Genomic DNA, 19,732 nt, shown 5'->3' with positions numbered 1-19,732 from the left:
AAGTGGAGCCGGGCGGTGGTGGCGCACGCCTTTAATCCCAGCACTCGGGAGGCAGAGGCAGGTGAATCTCTGCGAGTTCAAGACCAAGCCTGGTCTACCAAGTGAGTTCCAGGACAGGCTCCAAAAGAAACCCTGCCTCGGAAAAAAAACAAAACAAAAAGTGGAAAAGTGATTGAGGAAGAGATCCTGATGTCAACCTCTGGCCTCTGCGTGCGTTCACAGGGTTGGGCACGCACACAAGTGCACACATGTGCAAATACACACACACACACGCACACACACACAGAGTAATAAAATAAAATGGCCTGACTGGCTCTGGAGGGCTGGGTGGAGTTGGTTCTTCTAGAGCATCGAAAGGCATTGCTCCTTGGCAGCGGAATGGGCAGAGCCCATTGGGTGAGAATGGGCACAGACTGGAGATCAGGAAACAGCTGGCTGGTTCGTTGTGGCTGGCCCAGGAAGGCCTCAAATGCCAGCCCCGGCGCTGAGCTTCGGGACAGGCGAGGCTCTTGGGAACTGTAGGCACAGAGGCTGCGCTTTGATGGCTTCTCTCCCCTTTTAGCTTGGAGTCTAAACAAAAGGGATACTTGATTCTCATTAATCATTGAGCAGCCCCCAGTGCCCAGCCCAGAAACCATTGTCCCTGATTCTTTGTGAAGAACACAGACCCTGGGCTGTGTAGCTAAGAGAGCCTTCCCAACCCGAGCCCTCTGTGCCTGCTTCCCCTCCCACAGGAGGCCTGGGTTGCTTTCTGCTCTGACCCTTCCTCCCTGAGCCATGTCTAGTTGGTAACCTCACTCTGGTAGCCCTGTGACCCCTAACCCATTATCCCAGCCACATCCCTGAGAGAACCTATCATTACTGGTCTTGAGGTTTTGAACCCCATGGTGGTCTTTATTGCCAGATTAAAGTTCACCTGACTCTCTGCAGGAGTCTTAAAAAATAATTAAATTTACATATATATGAATATGGAGAGAGAGAGAGAACAACTTGTAAGAGTCACCTCTCTCCCCTTCTGCCATGGGGGTCCTTTGTGGACTCAGATGACAGTCAAGCACCTTTTGCCCTCTGGGCCACCTTGTCTAAGTGCTGCATGATTTTGTGCAAGTCTTGCTAAACTCCTTAGCTTTTAGCTTTGCTGCAGATGATTCTGGTGTAGGTTAGGATAAAAAACTTTCTTCCATGCTTAAAACGTAGATTCCACTTAATGAAGGCTTTGCATATGTTCTTAAGAATTGTCCTCGGATTGTGTCCTAGTGAGGGTTACTCTTTTTTTTTTTTTTTTTTTTTTTTGGTTTTTCGAGACAGGGTTTCTCTGTGGCTTTGGAGGTTGTCCTGGAACTCGCTCTGTAGACCAGGCTGGCCTCGAACTCACAGAGATCCGCCTGCCTCTGCCTCCCGAGTGCTGGGATTAAAGGCGTGCACCACCAACGCCCGGCTGAGGGTTACTCTTGATGTGATGAAACACGACCAAGGGAAGAAAGGGTTTGTTTGTCTCACATTTCCACGTCACTGCTCATCACCGAAGGAGGTCAGGACAGGAGCTCAAGCAGGGCAGGGACCTGGAGGCAGGAGCTGATGCAGAGGCCATGGAGGGTGCTGCTTCTGGCTTGCTCAGCGGCTTTCTGATAGAACCCAGGACCAGCAGCCCAGGGATGGTGCCACCACAATGTGCTGGGGTCTCCCCTGTGTATCACTGACTAAGAAAATAATGTACAGGCCTGCCTACAGCTTGATGTTATGGAGGCTTTTCTTAATTGAGGTTCCCTTCCAACTTGTGTCAAGTTGACATAAAACTGTCGGAAACAGATTGCTTGTGAAATTTTTATAACAAACCGGTAACCGGGTGTGGTGATGTACACCTTTAATCCCAGCACTAGGGAGGCAGAAGCAGGCGGATCTCTGTGAGTTCGAGGCCAGCCTGGTGTGTATAGTGAGTTCTAGGACGGCCAGGGCTACATAGCCAGACCCTATCTCAAACAAAACAAATAAGAAAAAATAACAAAAATATAATAAACAGCTGGCTACCACTGGAAATCGGTCTGTTGATTTACTGTTTGAAATGCTGGGGATGGGACCTAGAACCTTGCAAATGTAGTGTGGAGCCATGGTCCAAGCCCCTCGCTGGGGGGCTCTAGGAAAGAACTCTACCGCTGATAATATCCTCAGCCCCTCACTGGGGGATTCTAGGAAAGAGCTCTACCACTGACGATATCCTCAGCCCCTCACTGGGGGATTCTAGGCAGGTGTTCTACCACTGAGCCACACCCCAGCCCCTCACTGGGGGATTCTAGGCTTGTGTTCTACCACTGAGCCATGTCCCTAGCACCTCACTGAGGTATTAAGTGCTCTACTGTTGAGCTATGCCCTGAATCTTTTTTTTTTAATTCAGAACGATTATCACCTCATGATTGAGACTGACTGGGAGCTCCCAACCCTCCTTCCGTGGTCTCCCAAGTGCTGGGATTTCGGGCATGTGCCACCATTCCCAGATACACCTGTAGTAGAAAACATTTTTACATGGTGGTTATTGTGATAATATGATACCCAAAGCCTCCTTGGACCCTAAGGTGACTGATTCTTCCCATAACCCTTTGGTTCTTTGATTGGCCCGAAGAGTAGAGTTTCATCTGTGTTTCAGTTGACAGCTCTGGGAGTCAATTTTCCCAGCTTTCATCATTTCTGAATGAGGGTACCAGTGAGTGGGGATAATGGGTTCACCAGCTAATGACGCTGGTGAATAATGTCTGCCCCAGGGGGAGCCATTGAATGCTGAACCTGGGGGTGAAGTACAGATGCCATTCAGGGGCGGATGGTGGCACCCACTTTGACCACAGACAGAGCAAGCTGCTGACATTTGGGGAGCAGATGACAGTCTCTGTCCTGGCAAGAGCGTGGATGTGTAGAACAGTTTGTGTTTGCACAATGCCCAACGGTGCATGAAGCGTCTCATACCTGCCAGGGAGGCAGGGCAGAAACAGGGAGCTCTGTTTCATAGACAGAAATCGAGCGTTCGGGAAAGTGTGAAGCTGGGAGCTTGTACAGCGGTGGCATCAGAGCCTAGTGGAGCTGGTCAGGGTGATCACGGACGGGCAGCCCGCCGTCTTCGCCAACGTGCTGGGCGTGTCGCTGTTTTGCTTGTGGTTCTCTGTGGCTACATGACTGTCAACCATCCCAAGAAGCAGGAATGAAAGTAGTGCCTTCTCCGCCCCAGGGTTCCAGGACATAGTCTGAGGCAAGATGGAGGGTGTGAGGGGCCTTCACACTTCACCTCTCCTGCCCATCACAGCTTACAAAGCCGTTTTTCCAAACAACTTTTATTCCTCAAAGTATCCCTTAACTGTATGGAACAAGAAGCTGCCACTGAATAGGGCCCAGGATAGGGGCTGTTTTCTTTTCTACTCCCCCAATATAAAAAAAGTGATACTGAGGATCCCACGTGAAGGACAGAATCGGGTCTTGTACCCATCTCTCTCTCTCTCTCTCTCTCTCTCTCTCTCTCTCTCTCTCTCTCTCTCTCTCTGTCTCTCTCTCTCTCTCTCTCTCTCTGTCTCTCTCTCTCTCTCTCTCTTCTATTCTCTTTCTCCCTCTTACTTCTTCCCTCTCATCTCTTTTATAGACAGAGTCTCACTGTCACTATGGCTGGCCTGGAACTTGTCATATAGACCAGGCTAGTTTCGCTCTCAGAGATCTGCCTGCCATGCCTCCTAAATGCTGACTCACACCTTAAAAACAAAACAAAAACCAAACAACAAACAAACAAAAAAGCAAACTCTTTATTTATTTAATTTAAACCAGTTATTACTGTGTGGGTGAGACGCTTTTGTTTTTGTGGAGGGTGCTTGTGGAGGTCAGAGGACAACTGTGGAGTGGGCTCTCTCCCCTCTTCCGCCCTTTTCCTGGGCTCTGGGGATTGAACTCAGGTTGTCAGGCTACACAGCGAACGGTTTTACCTGCTGAGCCATCTTGCTGGCCCCTTTGTGTTTGTTCGATTGTTTGTTCTTGAAAGGATCTGTTGGGTAGCTCAGGCTGGCCTGAAACTCACTGCCTAGCCAAGGATGACTGAACTCTAGAGCTGTACTCCTCAAGTGCTGGAGCCCTCCCTGTTGTGTCTCTAGAACCTTCCAGGGCTGAGGAGTGTACTCACCAGAGTCCGTAAAGTCATGTGGATCACTGCCTGGCACAAAGCAGGATGCTTGGTAAAAAGTCAGTGAGGGCTGCAGTGTACCCAGCGGAGCTGATGTGCCGACGCCGGCCACCGTCGCTGTGCGGCCTTCATGTGTGCACCGAGACACCGTATCCATCTACTGCTTCTTAAGAGACGGTTTCACTGTGTGGCCCAGGCTGGTATCAAACCGGAGATCCTCCTGCCTTGGCCTACTGAGTGCTGGAATTACAGGTCTGTGCCATCGTGCACAGCTAAAATTCATTTCTTTATATTTTAAGGACTTGGGCCATAATGATGCATGCGTCTGTCTGTCTGCCTGTCTGTCTGTGCCTGTGCATTCAGGCCATAGTGGTGTGTGTGTGTGTGTGTGTGTCTGTCTGTCTGTCTGTCTGTGCCTGTGCATTCAGGCCATAATGGTGTGTAGCATGCATGTGTTTGTGTACTTATGTGCCTATGTATTCTACTGTGGAGCAGAGAGAGACCTCAGATGCTCTATTGCTTTCTGGTGTGTTACCTTTTTTTTTTTTTTTTGGTTTTTCGAGACAGGGTTTCTTTGTGGCTTTGGAGGCTGTCCTGGAACTCACTTTGTAGACCAGGCTGGCCTCAAACTCACAGAGATTCGCCTGCCTCTGCCTCCCGAGTGCTGGGATTAAAGGCGTGCGCCACCAATGCCCGGCTTTCAGGTGTGTTATCTTAAGACGGAGCCTCTCACAGAATGTGAAGCTCAGGAGTCCCCAACAATCCTCCCTTCTGTGTCCTGTCTCCTCTTTCCATCATCACTCCTGCCCTGGAGTCGCATGCGGATGGGCACACAGCTGCTCCCGGCCTTTCTCTTTTGTTATTTAGGCGCTGGAGAACAGAACTCGGGCCCTCATGCTTGCACGGCAAGGCTAGCCTGAGCTAAATGAGATGGTGTCTCAAAAATAAATAGCGATTTGCAAAAAGTTAGTGAGATTTGGATATACAGCTCAGTGGCACAGTGCTAGTATCTATAAGGCCATTGGTTCAAATTCCAGTATTGAAAAAGAAAAATTGTCACAGGCTGGAAACCAAACCTTCAGTACAAAGGCCTGTGAGGGACTCTTACCCAAGTCATAGCACGTGCTACTGTTGGAACAGTGCTTCACATTTTCTTTGGTTTTTTGAGACAGGGTTTCTCTGTATTGTTTTGGAGGCTGTCCTGGAACTTGCTGGCCCAGAACAGACTGGCCTCGAACTGACAGAGACCCACCTGCCTCTGCCTCCCGAGTGCTGGGACACATTTTTAAAATTATGCCTTTATTTATTTTGTGCACATGTGTGTAGGTGTGCCCAGAGGTCTGAGGACAGCTTGGGGAAGTCGGTTCTCTCCTTCCATCACATAGGTCCCAGGGCTCAAACTCGCGTCATCGAGACTTGGTGGCTGCAAGCTCCTTTCCCCATTGAGCCATCTTGCCAGAACTGTGCTTTAGTAAGATGGTTCTGAGCTGGGCATGTTGCTCAGCTGGTAAGAATGCATGCTTGGCCAGCACGCATGAAGCCACGGGTTCAGTCCCCAGCACAGCATGAACCGGGAATGGTGGTGCACACCTGTATCCAGCACTTGGAAGGTGTATGGCGAGTCCGAGGCCAGCTGAGCTATGTGAGACCCTGTCAGAAATGGAGGTGGGGGTGGGGGCCGGTCGGCACCCTGAGCTGATAACCAGCAGACCCACAGGCCTGGAGGTTCAGGGCGGGCGTGGGGGATGAGCTGCCGCCTGCCACACTCCTATGTCCCTCTCACCTCCCCTAAAGGAGTGTTCCCCTTGGTCCTGGAGACACAGAAGTGAGAGTTCTTGGTGGCTTCGCTTTCTGAGGAAGTCAAACCTCAGCCCTGCAGCTGATGATGAAATGTGCCTCCAAATTTAGCAACATTCCCCCAAGAAAATTCTAGAATCCTCCCCGGCTTACACTAACTCTGTGGTCAGAGGGGGGGTGGTGACCCACCCTGCCCCTGCCTTGTTGGTGTGACATCCCATGGCCTGCTGAGGGTGGCCATACCCTTTACTACTGGTTCACGTTTTCTCTTCTTTCTGTGTGCACAAGCATGTGTGTGTGTAGATTTGGTGGCACATGCGTGTGGAAGCCGGAGGACAGGCTCAGGAGACATTCCTCAGAAGCACTGTCTGATCTCGAACTCACAGAGATCCGCCTGCCTCTGCCTCCCGAGTGCTGGGATCAAAGGTGTGAGCCACCAATGCCCGGTTTACTTTGTTTCTTTGAGACACGGTCTTTCTCTGGACTTGAGCTCTCCGATTAGGCTACACTGTCTGGCCAGGGCATCCCGGGATCCACCTCCTCCATTTCCTCAGTGCTAGGATTACAAATGTGTGCCACACCCCATTACACCCACTTTTTTTAACGGATTCTAAGGATCCAACTTGGGTCTTCATGCTGTTCCAGCTGAGCTGTCTTCCCAGTCCTTTCTTGTATTAATGCCTAAACCCATCCCACCCCCTCTCGAGATATGCCTTGCACTCACTGGATAGCTGATAGTGGCCTTGAACCCCTGATCCCTCTGCCTCTACTTCCCAAGGGTTGGGATGACAGACATGTATGCCAGTACACCCAGTTATACTTTTTAGTTTCTGACCTAATATCAGTGAGGCTTACATTCCTGTTGCCTGGTATGTTGGTGTCCCCAAACTGGGGGCTTGGCATCAGGCAGTGTGTTTTCATCTATGGAAATGACTGCACTGTCCTTCCCAGATATACTAGTTTGCTGTCTGTTTGCTGTGGTGATAAATATCGTGACCAAAAGGCAACTAGGTTTTGTTTTGTTTTTTTTTCCCATCATCTAGGTTATGGTCCATCGTAGAGGGGAACTAAGACAGGAACTTGGAGGCAGGAACTGCAGCAGAGGCCACAGAGAAACACTGCTTACTGGCTTGTTCTCATGACCTCCCTCTCTCCCTCCCTCCCTCTCCTAATTTTTAATTTAATTTTGTCTATGTGGGTGTTTTGCCTGCATTTGTGTATGTGTACCACATGCCTGCCTGCTGCCCAAAGGGGGCTAAGAGAGCGTTGGATACCCTAGAACTCGAGTTACAGAAAATTGTAAATCATTGTGTGGGTGCTGGGATTTGAACTCAGGTCCTCTGGAAAAGCTGTTACCCACTGAGCCATCTCTCCAGCCCTATCTCCTCTCCAGTTTGCTTTCTTTTAAACCTAGGCCCACCTGCCTAGGGGTGGCACTACCAACCGTGTGCTGCGCCCCCCCCCCAATCAATCATCAATCAAGAAAACAGGCCAATCTGATGGAGGCAATTCCTTAACTGAGGCCGCTCTTTCCAAAAACAATCCTGTTACGTTAAGCTGGCAAAACCCACGTAGCTCACCAGGCCAGAAGGAATGTAGCTGCAATGGGCGGTATGTTCATTACCTTTCCCCATTGCTGTGGCAAAAAACACCTGACAAAGGAGCTCAGAAATGTGCCCAGAGGTGTGTTTCCATAGTGACGTGAAATCCAGTCAAGCTGGCAGTGATGATTAGCCCTCACACCAGGCCAGAAAGTTTACTGAACCATTCTGGGCCTCAGTTTCCCCATCTGTTCTGCAGAATTAGACCCAGTGTTGCTGTAAAAGAGAAATGAATTAATGTATAAACTTGAATCCGGCATCTATTGCAGGCTAGGAGGGGTTAAGGGTGTGTGTGTGTGTGTGTGTGTGTGTGTGTGTGTGTGTGTGTGTGTGTGTGTGTATGTATGTGTATGCATGCACATCAGAAATCAAACCCAGGATCTAACACATGTTAGGCCAGCCAGCTCATCACAGGCCAGCCCCCTGCTGTGGAATTGTCTCTGCCTGTCTCCCCCAAAGCAAACAGCAGCCAACTGTGTCTCTCTTCTTAGCACGCTCCTCAGAGAGGAAGAAGAATGCCAAAGTATTGTTCCAGCATTGGTCTATCCGGGCCCGAGCATTTTAGAAGCTGAACAGAGAATGAAAGAGAGGGAGAGAGAAATTGACTGGAGGGGGAGAAACTGGGCTAGAGCAGGGAGGGCTCAGGCTGATGCCACTTCCTTTATCCAGTGGCACCTGTGCAGGGTCTCATGCAGCCACCAGTACCTTGTGCTTCCCGACCCCGCCCCCCCAAGCTCGGCTTCACTTCCTCTTCACCCTTGAAGACACTGTCCCTCAAAAGTTTGCACAGCCCTTACTGTCTGGGCCACCTGTGCCTGTCCAGTAGACCTGGTGACCCCTAAACGTGCAAACACGTTATCATCTCTCCATTTGAATCAAACCAACCCTGACCTGCCTCTTTGCGGCTGGGTCCCCTAGCTGCTTCACCCCAGAAAGCAGTAGGAATAGTGCTGAGACTAGCTAGCCGCCTGGAGCTGCCCCCTGCCTGTCTTCCGTGGACTCTGAGAGGGACCTTCCAAGGGACCCGAGCAGCCTAGCTGCTCTCACTGTGCCTGTATGCCACAAGGTCAGTTTTCAGCCACACCGTACACTCTGACGCTCTGTGTGAAAGACCCTCCAGGTTTCCCCTTCCCTGACAGCTGCTTCCCCTTCCTTTTCCTCATTTGCTTCTGTATCTCCTTCTGGAACGGCCTCGGTTTGTCCCAGACTTCTCATGTGTGTCCAGCCTTTGGAGAGATGATGTGTTGTCAGACACTGTCTCTGTGTTGATGCGGACCGCGTTTATAAATCTAACTCGGAACCTACCAAACCCCCCAACAGGGTCTCGCCACGTAGACCAGGCTGGCCTGGAACTCACAGGGCGCCTTCCTCTGCCTCCTTCTCTCCAGTCAGTGCTGGAATTAAGTGCCACATCCAACTCCATCTTTTTGCTTTTGGTAGCAACGGTGCCCCTCAACCCCTCACTTGAGGGTTCTAGGTGTCTGTGTTCAGTTTCTATTGCTGTAATAAAATGCAGTGACCATAAGCCACTCGGGGAGGAAAGGGCTTGTTTCATCTTACAACTTCCTGGTCAAACTCCATCACTGAGGGAAGTCAGGGCAAGCACTCAAACTAAGCAGAGGCTGTGGAGGGATGCTGCTTCCTGGTTTGCTCCCCATGTCTTCCTCTGCCTGCTTTTTTTTTTTTTTTTTTTTTTTTTTTTTTTTGGTTTTTCGAGACAGGGTTTCTCTGTGGCTTTGGAGGCTGTCCTGGAACTCGCTCTGTAGTCCAGGCTGGTCTCGAACTCACAGAGATCCGCCTGCCTCTGCCTCCCGAGTGCTGGGATTAAAGGCGTGCACCACCAACGCCCAGCTCTCTGCCTGCTTTCTTATATACCAGGATCACACATGTCATCGCTAAGAACATGTCCCACAGGCTTGCCTGCAAGTCAATCTCATGGATATATTTTCTCAACTGTAGGTCCCTCTTCTTAGATAACTTTAGCTTGTGTTAAGTTGACAAAGGGGGGAGGGGACAATTGAACCTTGACGCACAAACACATTACTGTTCAACTATGACCTTTCCTTTTTATCCCCAAGATCTCACATGAATATGATATATCGCAATATAAAGCATAGTCATTAAAAAATCCAAAATACTTTAAAATATCCAAAGTCTTTTTCAAAGTTCAAGATTGCTCTAAAATTTCAAAGGCTCACAAATGTGGGCTCCTGTAAAAAATTAAAAAAAAATCACATACTTCTTATTTCAGAAAGGAAGATCCAGGGCACAGTTACAGTCAAAGCAAAGTAAAACCAAGCCCAACAGTGTGAGCTCGGCCGGCGTCAGGCTTCTGGGACTCAGTCGTGGCCTTCTAGGCTCCGTGGGGCTGGAGCAGCTGTCTTCTGGCTCCGGCTGGCTCCGGCAGCTCCGCTCCACACCTGCCGATGTCCTTGGTTGGTCAGCCCACGGTACTGGCATCTCCAAAATGCTGGGGTCTCTTCTGCAGCCGGGCCGCTCTTTTGCAAGTAACCTCCGCTGAGCTCTCTTCGGGAAGGGACCGATGCTATCTCACTGTGCAAACCTCAGCTTCTCCCCATCTCCCCTTCGATCCCGGAGCTTCTGCTTCAGCTGGGGCTGCACGTCCACCATTGGTCTCTTTTGGCTCCTCGAGGTGCCAAGCCTCAGCTGCTCTTCATGACTCCTTCGTGCTTCCAAAGCACATGATCAGGTTTGGCTGCCCCATGAGATGCAGCCTTGGCCTCCTGGACCTCAGGCAGCTTCTGTGTGCGAGCCTTGAGGAAATGCACCCAGGAGATATCACCTCAATGATGCTGGTCTCCTCTTAATCACAGCTGATTCTTCAGCCCTGGCTAATCAGTATCAATTATTCAAGCAAAGCAAAGGTTTCACTTTAGTGCTTTCTTGTTAATCACAGCCAGTTTCTCAGCCCCAGCTGACCAGAACCTCAGCTTCTTTCTTCAAAATATCGGACAGTCCCCGTTGAGTCATTAAGGGGCTCCCAAAGGTCCCTCTGCAAGTCCACAAGCCAGGCCTCCATCATTTGCGTTGTTCTCAGTATTATCTTCTAAGTTCCCACGACAGCTCATTACACTCGGAACACTCAGTGGCCTTTCTAGCTCACAGTTCCAGAGTCCTTCTCCAACCCTTCCAAAACACAATCAGGTCCGTCATAGCAATACCCAACTCCTGGTACCAAATTCTATCTTAGTTAGGGTTTGTCTCGCTTTGATTAAACAAAAACAACAACAAAAACCCAGCATGACCAAAAGCAACTTGGGGAGGAAAATATTTCTTCTGGCAACTCTCAGGTCACTCCATCACTGAGGGGAGTCAGGCGGAGCCCGAGGCAGGAACTGAAGCAGAGTTCATGGAGGAACCCTGCGTAGTGGCCTGATCAGCCTGCTTTCTTCAGGACCTCAGGACCACCCATTTCAGGGTGGCACCACTCACGCTGTCCTGGGCCTCCCGCATAATCACTCATGAAGAATGTCTACAGGCTTGTCTATTCATCTCAGATGACTCTAGCTTGTGTCAAATTGGCAAGATAACCCAGCCAGGACACTAGTCAGATGCTCTCTCTTAGCCATATCCCTAGCCCCGCTAGAACTCTTCTGAAATCCATATGTGGCACACCCCACTTGCTGGTTTCTCCATTTGTAACAAAGAAACCCTGGGCTAGGAATGTAGGTCAGTTCGTAGAATGCCTGCTGGTCTGCTCATTTATAGCGCGTGAGGATATCTGATAGGTTGCTTTTATTTAACATTCCTGAAAGCAAGCTCCTGTGTCCTCACGCAAACTTTTGCCATCCTTCCTTCTACCTCGTTTATTTATTTTTGAGAATGAGGACCTCTATGTTGCGTAGACTGACTCCACTCTCTGTGTGGCCCATGTTGGCATTTAACTTGGGATTCTCTTGCCGCAGACCCTTGAGTGCTGGAATTACAGACATGAGCCACCATACCTACCCCTCTGTCTTGTTGGTAGTAAACTTGGTCCCTGTATTTCCTCTGGAAGATATTCATGGTGTCTTAGAGATTTTATTGCTGTGAAGAGACACCATGACCACGGCAGCTCTTATAAAGAAAACATTTAATTGGGGTGGCTCACTTACAGTTTCAGAGGTTCTCGGCCCACTATCCTCATGATGGGGAGCATGGAGGCGTGCAGGCAGACATGGTGCAGGAGAAGGAGCTGAGAGTCCTATGTCTTGCAGGCCACAGGAAGTTGACTGAGACGCTGGGCAGTATCCTGAGCATAGCTGCCCCAAAGCCAGCCCCCACAGTGATACACTTCCTCCAACAAGGCCACACCTCTTAATAGTGCCACTCCCTGAGATTATGGGGGGAGAGAACAATTATATTCAAACCACCACACATGGTGTCATCTTTGACTCTTCCCTCTCTCTCACCCAGCGTCCATGAAAAAGCCTGTCAGCTATCACAGGTCAGTTCCGTCTTAAAAACAATGTCTAGCACAGAGAGGCAGCTCAGCAGGTGAAAGGCTCGCTGAGCAAGCCTAAGAATCACTTTGGTCCTCCCAGGTAAAACCCCGTAGTCCCAGCCTGATGAAGTCCCAGCCTGATGAAGTCAGAGGCAGGACTCCTGGAGTAAGCTGGCCAGCCAGATGAGCCACAGCAGTAGGTTCTGGGTTCATATAAGAGATCCCGCTTCAAAATACAAGGTGCGGGGAGAGAGCTCAAGGGAGACGTTTAATATCAGTCTCTGGCCTCCTCACTCGCTCTCCCACTCTCTCTCTCTTGCTCTCTCATACTCACACAAAGGCATGCACATACGCATGTGCACTACACCACTTACACATGTGAAAAACAATTTCAGTAGCATTTGCACAATCCCTGGGTTCAGCCCCTAGCATGGAAAAGAAAACACAGATGAAGAAATAAACTATGAGACCAGCACAAGCTTGTCACTTCCCCCGTTGCCACAACCTCATGGAAGCTACCATCATTTTGGTCTGAAGTCCCTGCTTGTCCCTGTAATGTAGTCTCAGTATTTCACCATTGGTGCATACCTTCACCTTTTTAATCCCAGCACTCGAGAGGCAGAGGCAGGAGGATCTCTGTGAGTTTGAGACCAGCCTGGTCTACAGAGCGAGTTCCAGGACACCCAGGCGCGACACAAAGAAACCCTGTCTCAGGAAAAAAAAAAGTGTGTTAAATGGGCGAAGAATTTGGGGCTATTTCTTCAAAGTTGAAGGAGACCAGAGACTTGGAGTGGCCCCTGAAGACTTAATTAAGATTTAAGATTGGGGTAGCTTCGGGAAGGCAGGTGACAGTCTTTCTGGGCTGGCTCTATAGTTGGAGGCTGCATGGGAGAGGAGCTCTTTTCCTGAGCTTTATGTAACAGATGTGGTCTTGTGTAAATCACACTTCTGTAAACACAACCCGATTTTAAATGTACTAGCAGAGACTGCTAATTTTTTTTTTTCGAGACAGGGTTTCTCTGTGGCTTTGGAGGCTGTCCTGGAACTCCCTTGGTAGTCCAGGCTGGTCTCAAACTCACAGAGATCCACCTGCCTCTGCCTCCCGAGTGCTGGGATTAAAGGCGTGCGCCACCAACGCCCGGCCGCGGAGACTGCTATTTAAAGGCAAGTGATACCAGTCTCTTTTGTAAAGTGAATAATTAATCTCTTAATTTGTGCTCAATGTCAATTCCTATTTTCCATGAAAAGTTACATTGACTTTAAAAAAAATCAAGATGTGCTCTTCAGAGTCGAGGGAACCCCCGTTCTCCGCATGGCCACTGTCTCTATATTTCTCTCTGTGTGCCTGGGCTCTCCCCCTCTTGCTCCCTGTCATTCTTTTGCCGAGTTCTTTCATCATATATGAAATGCTCTTCTGCAGATCCAGCATGGTGGTACCTGCCTGTAACCCCAGCTAGTCTAGAGGTCTGAGGCAGGAGAATCAAGGATAGGGGTATGGTTCCGTCGGCAGAGCTCTTGCATAGCTCCGGGCTTGATCTGAAGACTGCATTAAACCATGCATGGTGGCACATGTTCATAATCCCAGTGCTCGGGAGGCGGAGGCAATGGAGGGTCAGGAGTTCAAGCTCATTCTTGGTTACATAGCGGGTTCCAGGCTAGCCTGGACTACATACTGTGTCAAGGGGAGAAGATAAAACTAAAAGAGGGTTTGATGTGTAGTGTGTCCCCTCCTCAGACCAGATGAATGCCATGGGGAGGGGGGGAGCAGAGTTAAGTTCCGGGGGACATCCACTATAGCCAGGTTGGGACTCACAACAGAAATGACAGCCAAGCACTATTTTCACGGCTAACACACTGTATTCGTTATTTTTGCCCTCACTGTGATTAAAATTCCACACAGACGCAGCTTATGGGAGGAAGGGTATGTCATGGTTTCAAAGGGTTTCAGTCCATCATGGCTGAGGGGGGAGCAGAGGCAGGCTGAAACCACAGACCTGGCTACAACCTCGAAGGCTTGCCTCTAACACCTGCTTCCTTCAGCCAGACCCCAAAGTAGCCTCTGCTAAATAGCGTCTTCAGCCAGGGAACGAGCATTCAAAACGGGAGCCTGTGGCGGATGTTTCAGGCGTAACAGATGTTCTGCCCCGCACTTTAAAAACCGTTGAGACCCCAGGAGTGTCCGCTTTGTGACCTAGAGTGTGGCTGGCGAGGATGTGACCGCAGACCATGATGGGCAGGGGGAGATGGTGTGTAGAGCCCTGGAATGTCCCTTCCCCGAATGTCTTCTGTCCTGCCAGTACCTTAAATAGGCAGCCTGTGTGCCTCACGCTGGGGTAGGTCAGTTATGCCCTTCATCAGGTTCTCGTTCTTCTCTGTCTGACAGACTCTGTCCTTTCAGCTCTGACTAGGCTAAATATCTGCTAGTAGGAAGTTGGGACTCTCCTTTTTCTGTTGTGTTGAGGTTGGGGCCCTGAGCCTGTCCCATACCCCACACCCGGCCCCTCAGTGGGGCATTCTAGGCAGGGGCTCTACAGTTAGGCCACGCCCCCATTCCCTAACTGGGGGATTCTAGGCAGGTGCTCTACCACTGAGCCACACCCCAGCCCCTCACTGGGGGATTCTAGGCAGGGGCTCTACCACTGAGCCACACCCCAGCCCCTCACTGGGGGATTCTAGGCAGGGGCTCTACAGCTGAGCCACATCTCCCAGCCTTAGGAACTTTATTGAGAACTGACTGTGGGCAGAGACAGAGCACAGATTCTACAGTAATATGGGTGTGAGATAAGGGTGCCTGTTGTGGAGTTAGAATAACAGTTAGGAAGGCAGAGGATGTTTGGGAGGGGAAGCAGTGGGCCTTGGCATTGCTGGGCTTGCAGCAAGTACTTCCTGCCTCGGTCATGGGACAGACGGGTCACTGGTGAATCAGCTCCGTGAGTGACGCAGCTGGGTCCTGAGAGCTTCCTGTGCCACCCATCTCAACCCTGTTTCCCACTTAGCAGGGGAGAGAGAGGCACAGCTCCCACCAGCTGTGGAAATGGGGCACGGAGAGGGAAGAGGGCTGTTGGGCAACGCAGTGGTTTGAGGGCAGACACAGCCCAGCCCCGTCCATCGGGAACGTTTTCCCCAGAGGCCCTGGCAAGGACTACAGCCAGCAATATGGAAATCTTTATCGGGGCTGTGCCTTGTCCGTCGCCATCACCAAACCCTGACGTGTAACCAAGGGTGGAATTGGTTTGTTGTGGTTCATGGTTTGAGAAGACACAGTCCACCTTGATGGTGAAGGCGTGGGGCTGAGTTTGCGGTGACAAGAACTTGTGGTCAGGACTTCTCGCTGTCTACTGGGAAGCAGAGAGTTCAGCTCAACCGGGGGCCAGCTGTAACCTCAGGTGTGACCCCCAATACCCAGTGGCCCACTTCCTCCAGGAAGACCTCGCCTCCCTCTGCAGCTTCCCAGGGGAGCCTCGTTAGCTGAGGAGCAGCCGTCCGCCTGGCCCAGGGAGGCTGTTCCGCATCTCTATTGGTTCCTTTTTCTGTTGTTGTTTTAAAAAAAAAAGTACTCTTAATGAAAGCAACTTAATGGAGAAAGGATTTCTTCCGCACATTCCATCACGACGGAACACCAGGACAGGGGGCAGGGAAGGCATGATGGGAACAGAATCCCGGCTGCTCACACTGCAGACACGCTCAGAAAGCAGGATGTGAACAGGAAATGGGCCAGAGTTTAAGCCCGCCCCCACGGACCCGCTTCCTCCAGAGCAACTCCACCTCCTACGGGTTCCACGACCTTCCCAAGCAGCGCCACCAGCTGGGGACCACTGCTTACACACATAAATCCTGTGTGGGAGACACTTCTCATAGCATCCACCAGCGGGAGGACTTACGCTAGGTAGTGAGTGTAAAGATGGTGGAGAAAATGCAGTACCTCCTCCAGGCAGATGGCATGGTGGCTACTGCTGTCAGCAGGACCTAAATCACCCAGAAGGTGAGCTCCCGCCTGTCTGTCAGAGTGTCTGGATTAGGCACCGCCCACAGCGTACGGGGAACCATCCCGCGGGATTGCGCAACATCCTTTACTTAGCGTCAGCACTGGCTCCACCGACTTCCTGTGCGCCTCTAACTTGACTCCCGTTTTACCCTGCTTAGGGTTTACTGAGTATTTCCTGTTAAAGAGAAGCAAGCTAGGGAAGCGGAAGAGCAGGAAGGGGAAAAGAAAAGTGGAAATGGAAGAAGGGGAAAGGAAACAAAACCAATTTAAAAGGAGCACGAATGAGTTTCCTCTCCTTTTCTGTTACATATATGGGTGTTTTGCCTGCATGTGTATCCGAGCGCCGTGTGTGTGTGTGTGTGTGTGTGTGTGTGTGTGTGTGTGTGTGTGTGTGTGTGTGCGCGCGCGCCTGATAACTGCAGAGACCAGAAGAGGGGACTGTGTTCCCTGGAACCAGAGTTTGGGGCAGTTGTGAGTCACCGTGTAGCTGCTGGGGATCAAACCTGGGTCCCCTGAAAGAGCAGCCAGGCTCTTGACCACTGAGACATCTCTCTAGCCCCTCTTTTTATTTTTTTGTGATATAAGAATTGAACTGAGGGGCTCCTGTATGCAAAAAAAGGCACTATACCTCTGAGCCAGCCCCCGGCCTTCTACCAGGTTATTATAAGTGAGAACTCTGTTGCTGGCCTATTTCCCCCAGCCCTTTACTGGTAGAGTCAGGGGCTCTACCACTGAGCCACACCCCAGCCCCTCACTGGGGGATTCTAGGCGGGGGCTCTACCACTGAGTTACAGTGCCAGCTTTTCACATTTCTTCTACTTTGCTTTCTGTTTTCCCTCCTCCCTGCCCTTTTCTTGGGTGTTCTTTCTGACCTCAGCAGTTGGTCCTCCTCTGGCCCTTTGCCTTAGGGTTGCATCCCAACCCAGGGCACGTCTTCTGCCCACCCCTGCTAACATTTGCAAGCTAGCCTGGCCTTTGGGTTACAAAAGCCAGGCTGCAGCCCAGAGTTGTGTGCGTGACCGGACAGTATCCTGTCAACCCCGCAAGCCAGTCCAGGCTCCACTGCCCCCTCAGTAGTGAGACTCAAAAGCTTCCCATTGGCCACATCCAGGCTGGTGTGCCCAGAGCGAGCCTGTAAATAGAGAGGACTAGAGAGGGAGGAAGAGAATTTGAGAGAAAGCCTCCCTTCCTGCAGAGCCTGCTGATAATTGGCTCTCGGTGACCAGCTGGGCCAGGAAGTGTTGTACAATGCTGTTCTTTCAGGAGAGCCGCTGCTGGCCTCAGGTCCCGTGTGACTCCAGTGGAGTAAAGAGAACAGGGTGTTCTCAAGGGATGTTCTCGAACCTAGACCCCCCTCCAGAGGTGAGACAGAGCCCTGAGCTTCCGCCCTCTGCCCTGGGAGTGCCCCCTCCCTCCGAACGCATTGGCACCCGCCTGCAGACCCAGATCCCTCCAGGCCAAATGATTTCTCTCAGGGTCTAGGCAGCGACTGCGTAGTGTATGGGAGCAGGCAACCTCGAGGCCTGGGGACTCCTCCCTGCCCGGCCTTAGGTGTGGGGCCGCGTAGAAGGAGAAGCCAGAGCCTATACTCCGAATGTGTGTCTTTGTCCTATGTCCATATGTGTATGTGTGGCGTGTAGACGTGTTTGCAGTGGTGTGTGCGTGTGCAGACAGAGGCCAACTCCAAGTGCCTTTCGTGGCTGCCCTCTGTCCTAGGTTTTTCAGGCCTTTGCCTGAACCCAGAGCCCATCTGACCGGTGAACTTTAGAGATCTGTCTGTCTCCGTGTTACACTTCCCAAATGGGGTAGTGGGTTACAAGGTGTGCACCACACCTGGATTTCGTGGGCACTGGGGGTTGACCTTGGGGTTTGTACTGGCACGGCAGGCACTGTACTGGCTGAGACGTCTTCCTCGGTCCCTTGCACGGCAGGCACTGTACTGGCTGAGACGTCTTCCTCGGTCCCTTGGACTTCAGTTTTCTGGGGAAAGGCAGTTTGTTAAATATGTGCGGCATTGTTGCTTGAGTGTGGTGGTGTGTGTGTTTATGTCCCTGGGCCTTGGGAGGCTCATGTAAGGGGCTAGCCTGGATGACACAGTGCTTCCTAGTGCAGCCTGGGCTATGTAAGGCCCTGTCTTTAAAACAAAAGGGCCAGGGGCATCGTAATTGTTGAGCTGTAGCTTGACAACTACAGAAAATTGTAAAAATGTAGCCTTTAGGTCTTTTTTGTTGTTTTTTTCTTCTGAGACAGGGTTTCTCTGTGGCTTTGGAGGTTGTCCTGGAACTCGCTCTGTAGACCAGGCTGGCCTCAAACTCACAGATCTGCCTGTCTCTGCCTCCCTAGTGCTGGGATTGAAGGTATGCGCCACCACTGCCTGGTTCCTGATCTTTTTGTTTTGTTTTGTTTTGTTTTTTCGAGACAAGGTTTCTTTGTGGCTTTGGAGGTTGTCCTGGAACTCGCTCTGTAGACCAAGCTGGCCTCGAACTTACAGAGATCCGCCTGCCTCTGCCTCCCAAGTGCTGGGATTAAAGGCGTGCGCCACCAACACCCGGCTCTGGCTCCTGATCTTTTAAAGTGACATTTACTTATTTATGAGAGGTAGAGGTGTGTGCGTGTGGAGTTCACAGGGCAATATACCGGAGTCTACTGTGTGGGTTCTGGGGATTGAACCTAGGCTGCCAGGGTTAGCAACAAGCACCATTTCCTACTAAGCCATCTCACCAGCCCCAAATGCTGTCTTTGCAATAGATAGGTATAGAAGTATGCAGGATGAGCCGGGCGGTGGTGGCGCACGCCTTTAATCCCAGCACTCGGGAGGCAGAGGCAGGTGCACCAGCCTGGTCTACAAAGTGAGTTCCAGGACAGGCTCCAAGACAATACAGAGAAACCCTGTCTCGAAAAACCAAAGGGGGAAAAAAAAAAAGAAGTATGCAGGATGTACGGTGAGGCATGAGGGTGTCATCTGGAGAAACTGGACCTAATGGGAACACCTACCCCAGAAGCTTCAAAGTGACAGACATCCTGAGGGTTCTAGGTGACCCCCTTCTTTTTAGAGTGTTAGTACTGCCTGGAGTGGCCTTGAACTCACTCTGTAGCCCAGGTGTACCTACAGAGTAGGAGCCTCCTGCTTGAGCTTCCTCCAGGAGCTGGGATTACAGGCCAGCACCTCCAAGCAGGGGCCACAGCCAGCTTGCTCTAAAGAGCCCATTATGAGCCAGACCCAGTGGTACGTATCTGTAATCCTAAAGAGACTTGAGTTGGAAGATTTCGAGTTCAAGACCTGCCTGGATTAGTGGGTTCCTATCTCAAAACTGGGGGGTGGGGAGCTGGGGATATAACTCATTTGGTGGATCGCTTGCCTACTGTACGTGAGGCTGTGGGTTCCAGCCCAGCCCCAAATAAACAGGGCATGATGGAGCACACTCGTAATCCCAGCACTCAGGAGGTGAAGGCAGAAAAGCCAGAATTTCAAGGCCATTCTCTGCTACATAGTGAATTCAAGGCCAGCTTGGAATAAATGAGATTCTGTCTCAACAAAACCCAAAACTGGACAATGTTAAACGCAGACCTCCCTTGTGCCTCGGAGCCCTGACAGGTTTAGTTACAGGATCTGAGGCACAGCCAAGAGCCGCGGTGGGGCCTCTGATTCATAGGCCCTTCCACACTGGTCAGTAGTGTTGGAAGTACGACAGTCACACTAGCAACGCTGAATGAGCTCTTGTGAGCGCCCCCAGCTACAGGAAAGGATGTGGAGTAAC

At 50.9% G+C, this 19,732-nt stretch overlaps 1 protein-coding gene and 1 pseudogene across 9 annotated transcripts in view; both read left to right on the top strand.

The window, feature by feature from the left end:
• The window catches only part of Hip1 (huntingtin interacting protein 1), a 118,402-nt gene that overhangs the window by 49,775 nt on the left and 48,895 nt on the right, over window positions 1-19,732 (top strand). The window contains exon 1 of one of the 9 annotated variants that reach the window (XM_040731228.1): window positions 14,906-15,971. The exons of 7 other annotated variants lie outside the window; for them this stretch is intronic. Coding sequence is in view for 1 of the 2 variants with exons in the window: in XM_040731225.1 (XP_040587159.1) it covers window positions 17,223-17,336 (114 nt within the window). In the remaining variant the exon portion in view is untranslated. Of the gene's footprint in view, window positions 1-14,905; window positions 15,972-17,214; window positions 17,337-19,732 lie in introns of those variants that run through there. One more of the 9 variants, XM_040731225.1, reaches the window with a different exon arrangement.
• On the top strand, window positions 379-3,449 carry LOC106021958 (annotated as a pseudogene).

Source organism: Mesocricetus auratus, unplaced genomic scaffold (genome assembly GCF_017639785.1).
Source record: "Mesocricetus auratus isolate SY011 unplaced genomic scaffold, BCM_Maur_2.0 Super-Scaffold_100025, whole genome shotgun sequence".
In the NCBI taxonomy this organism is placed as follows: domain Eukaryota; kingdom Metazoa; phylum Chordata; class Mammalia; order Rodentia; family Cricetidae; genus Mesocricetus; species Mesocricetus auratus.
Note: the sequence above shows the minus strand (reverse complement) of the source record. Positions and strands in the feature narration are given on the sequence as shown.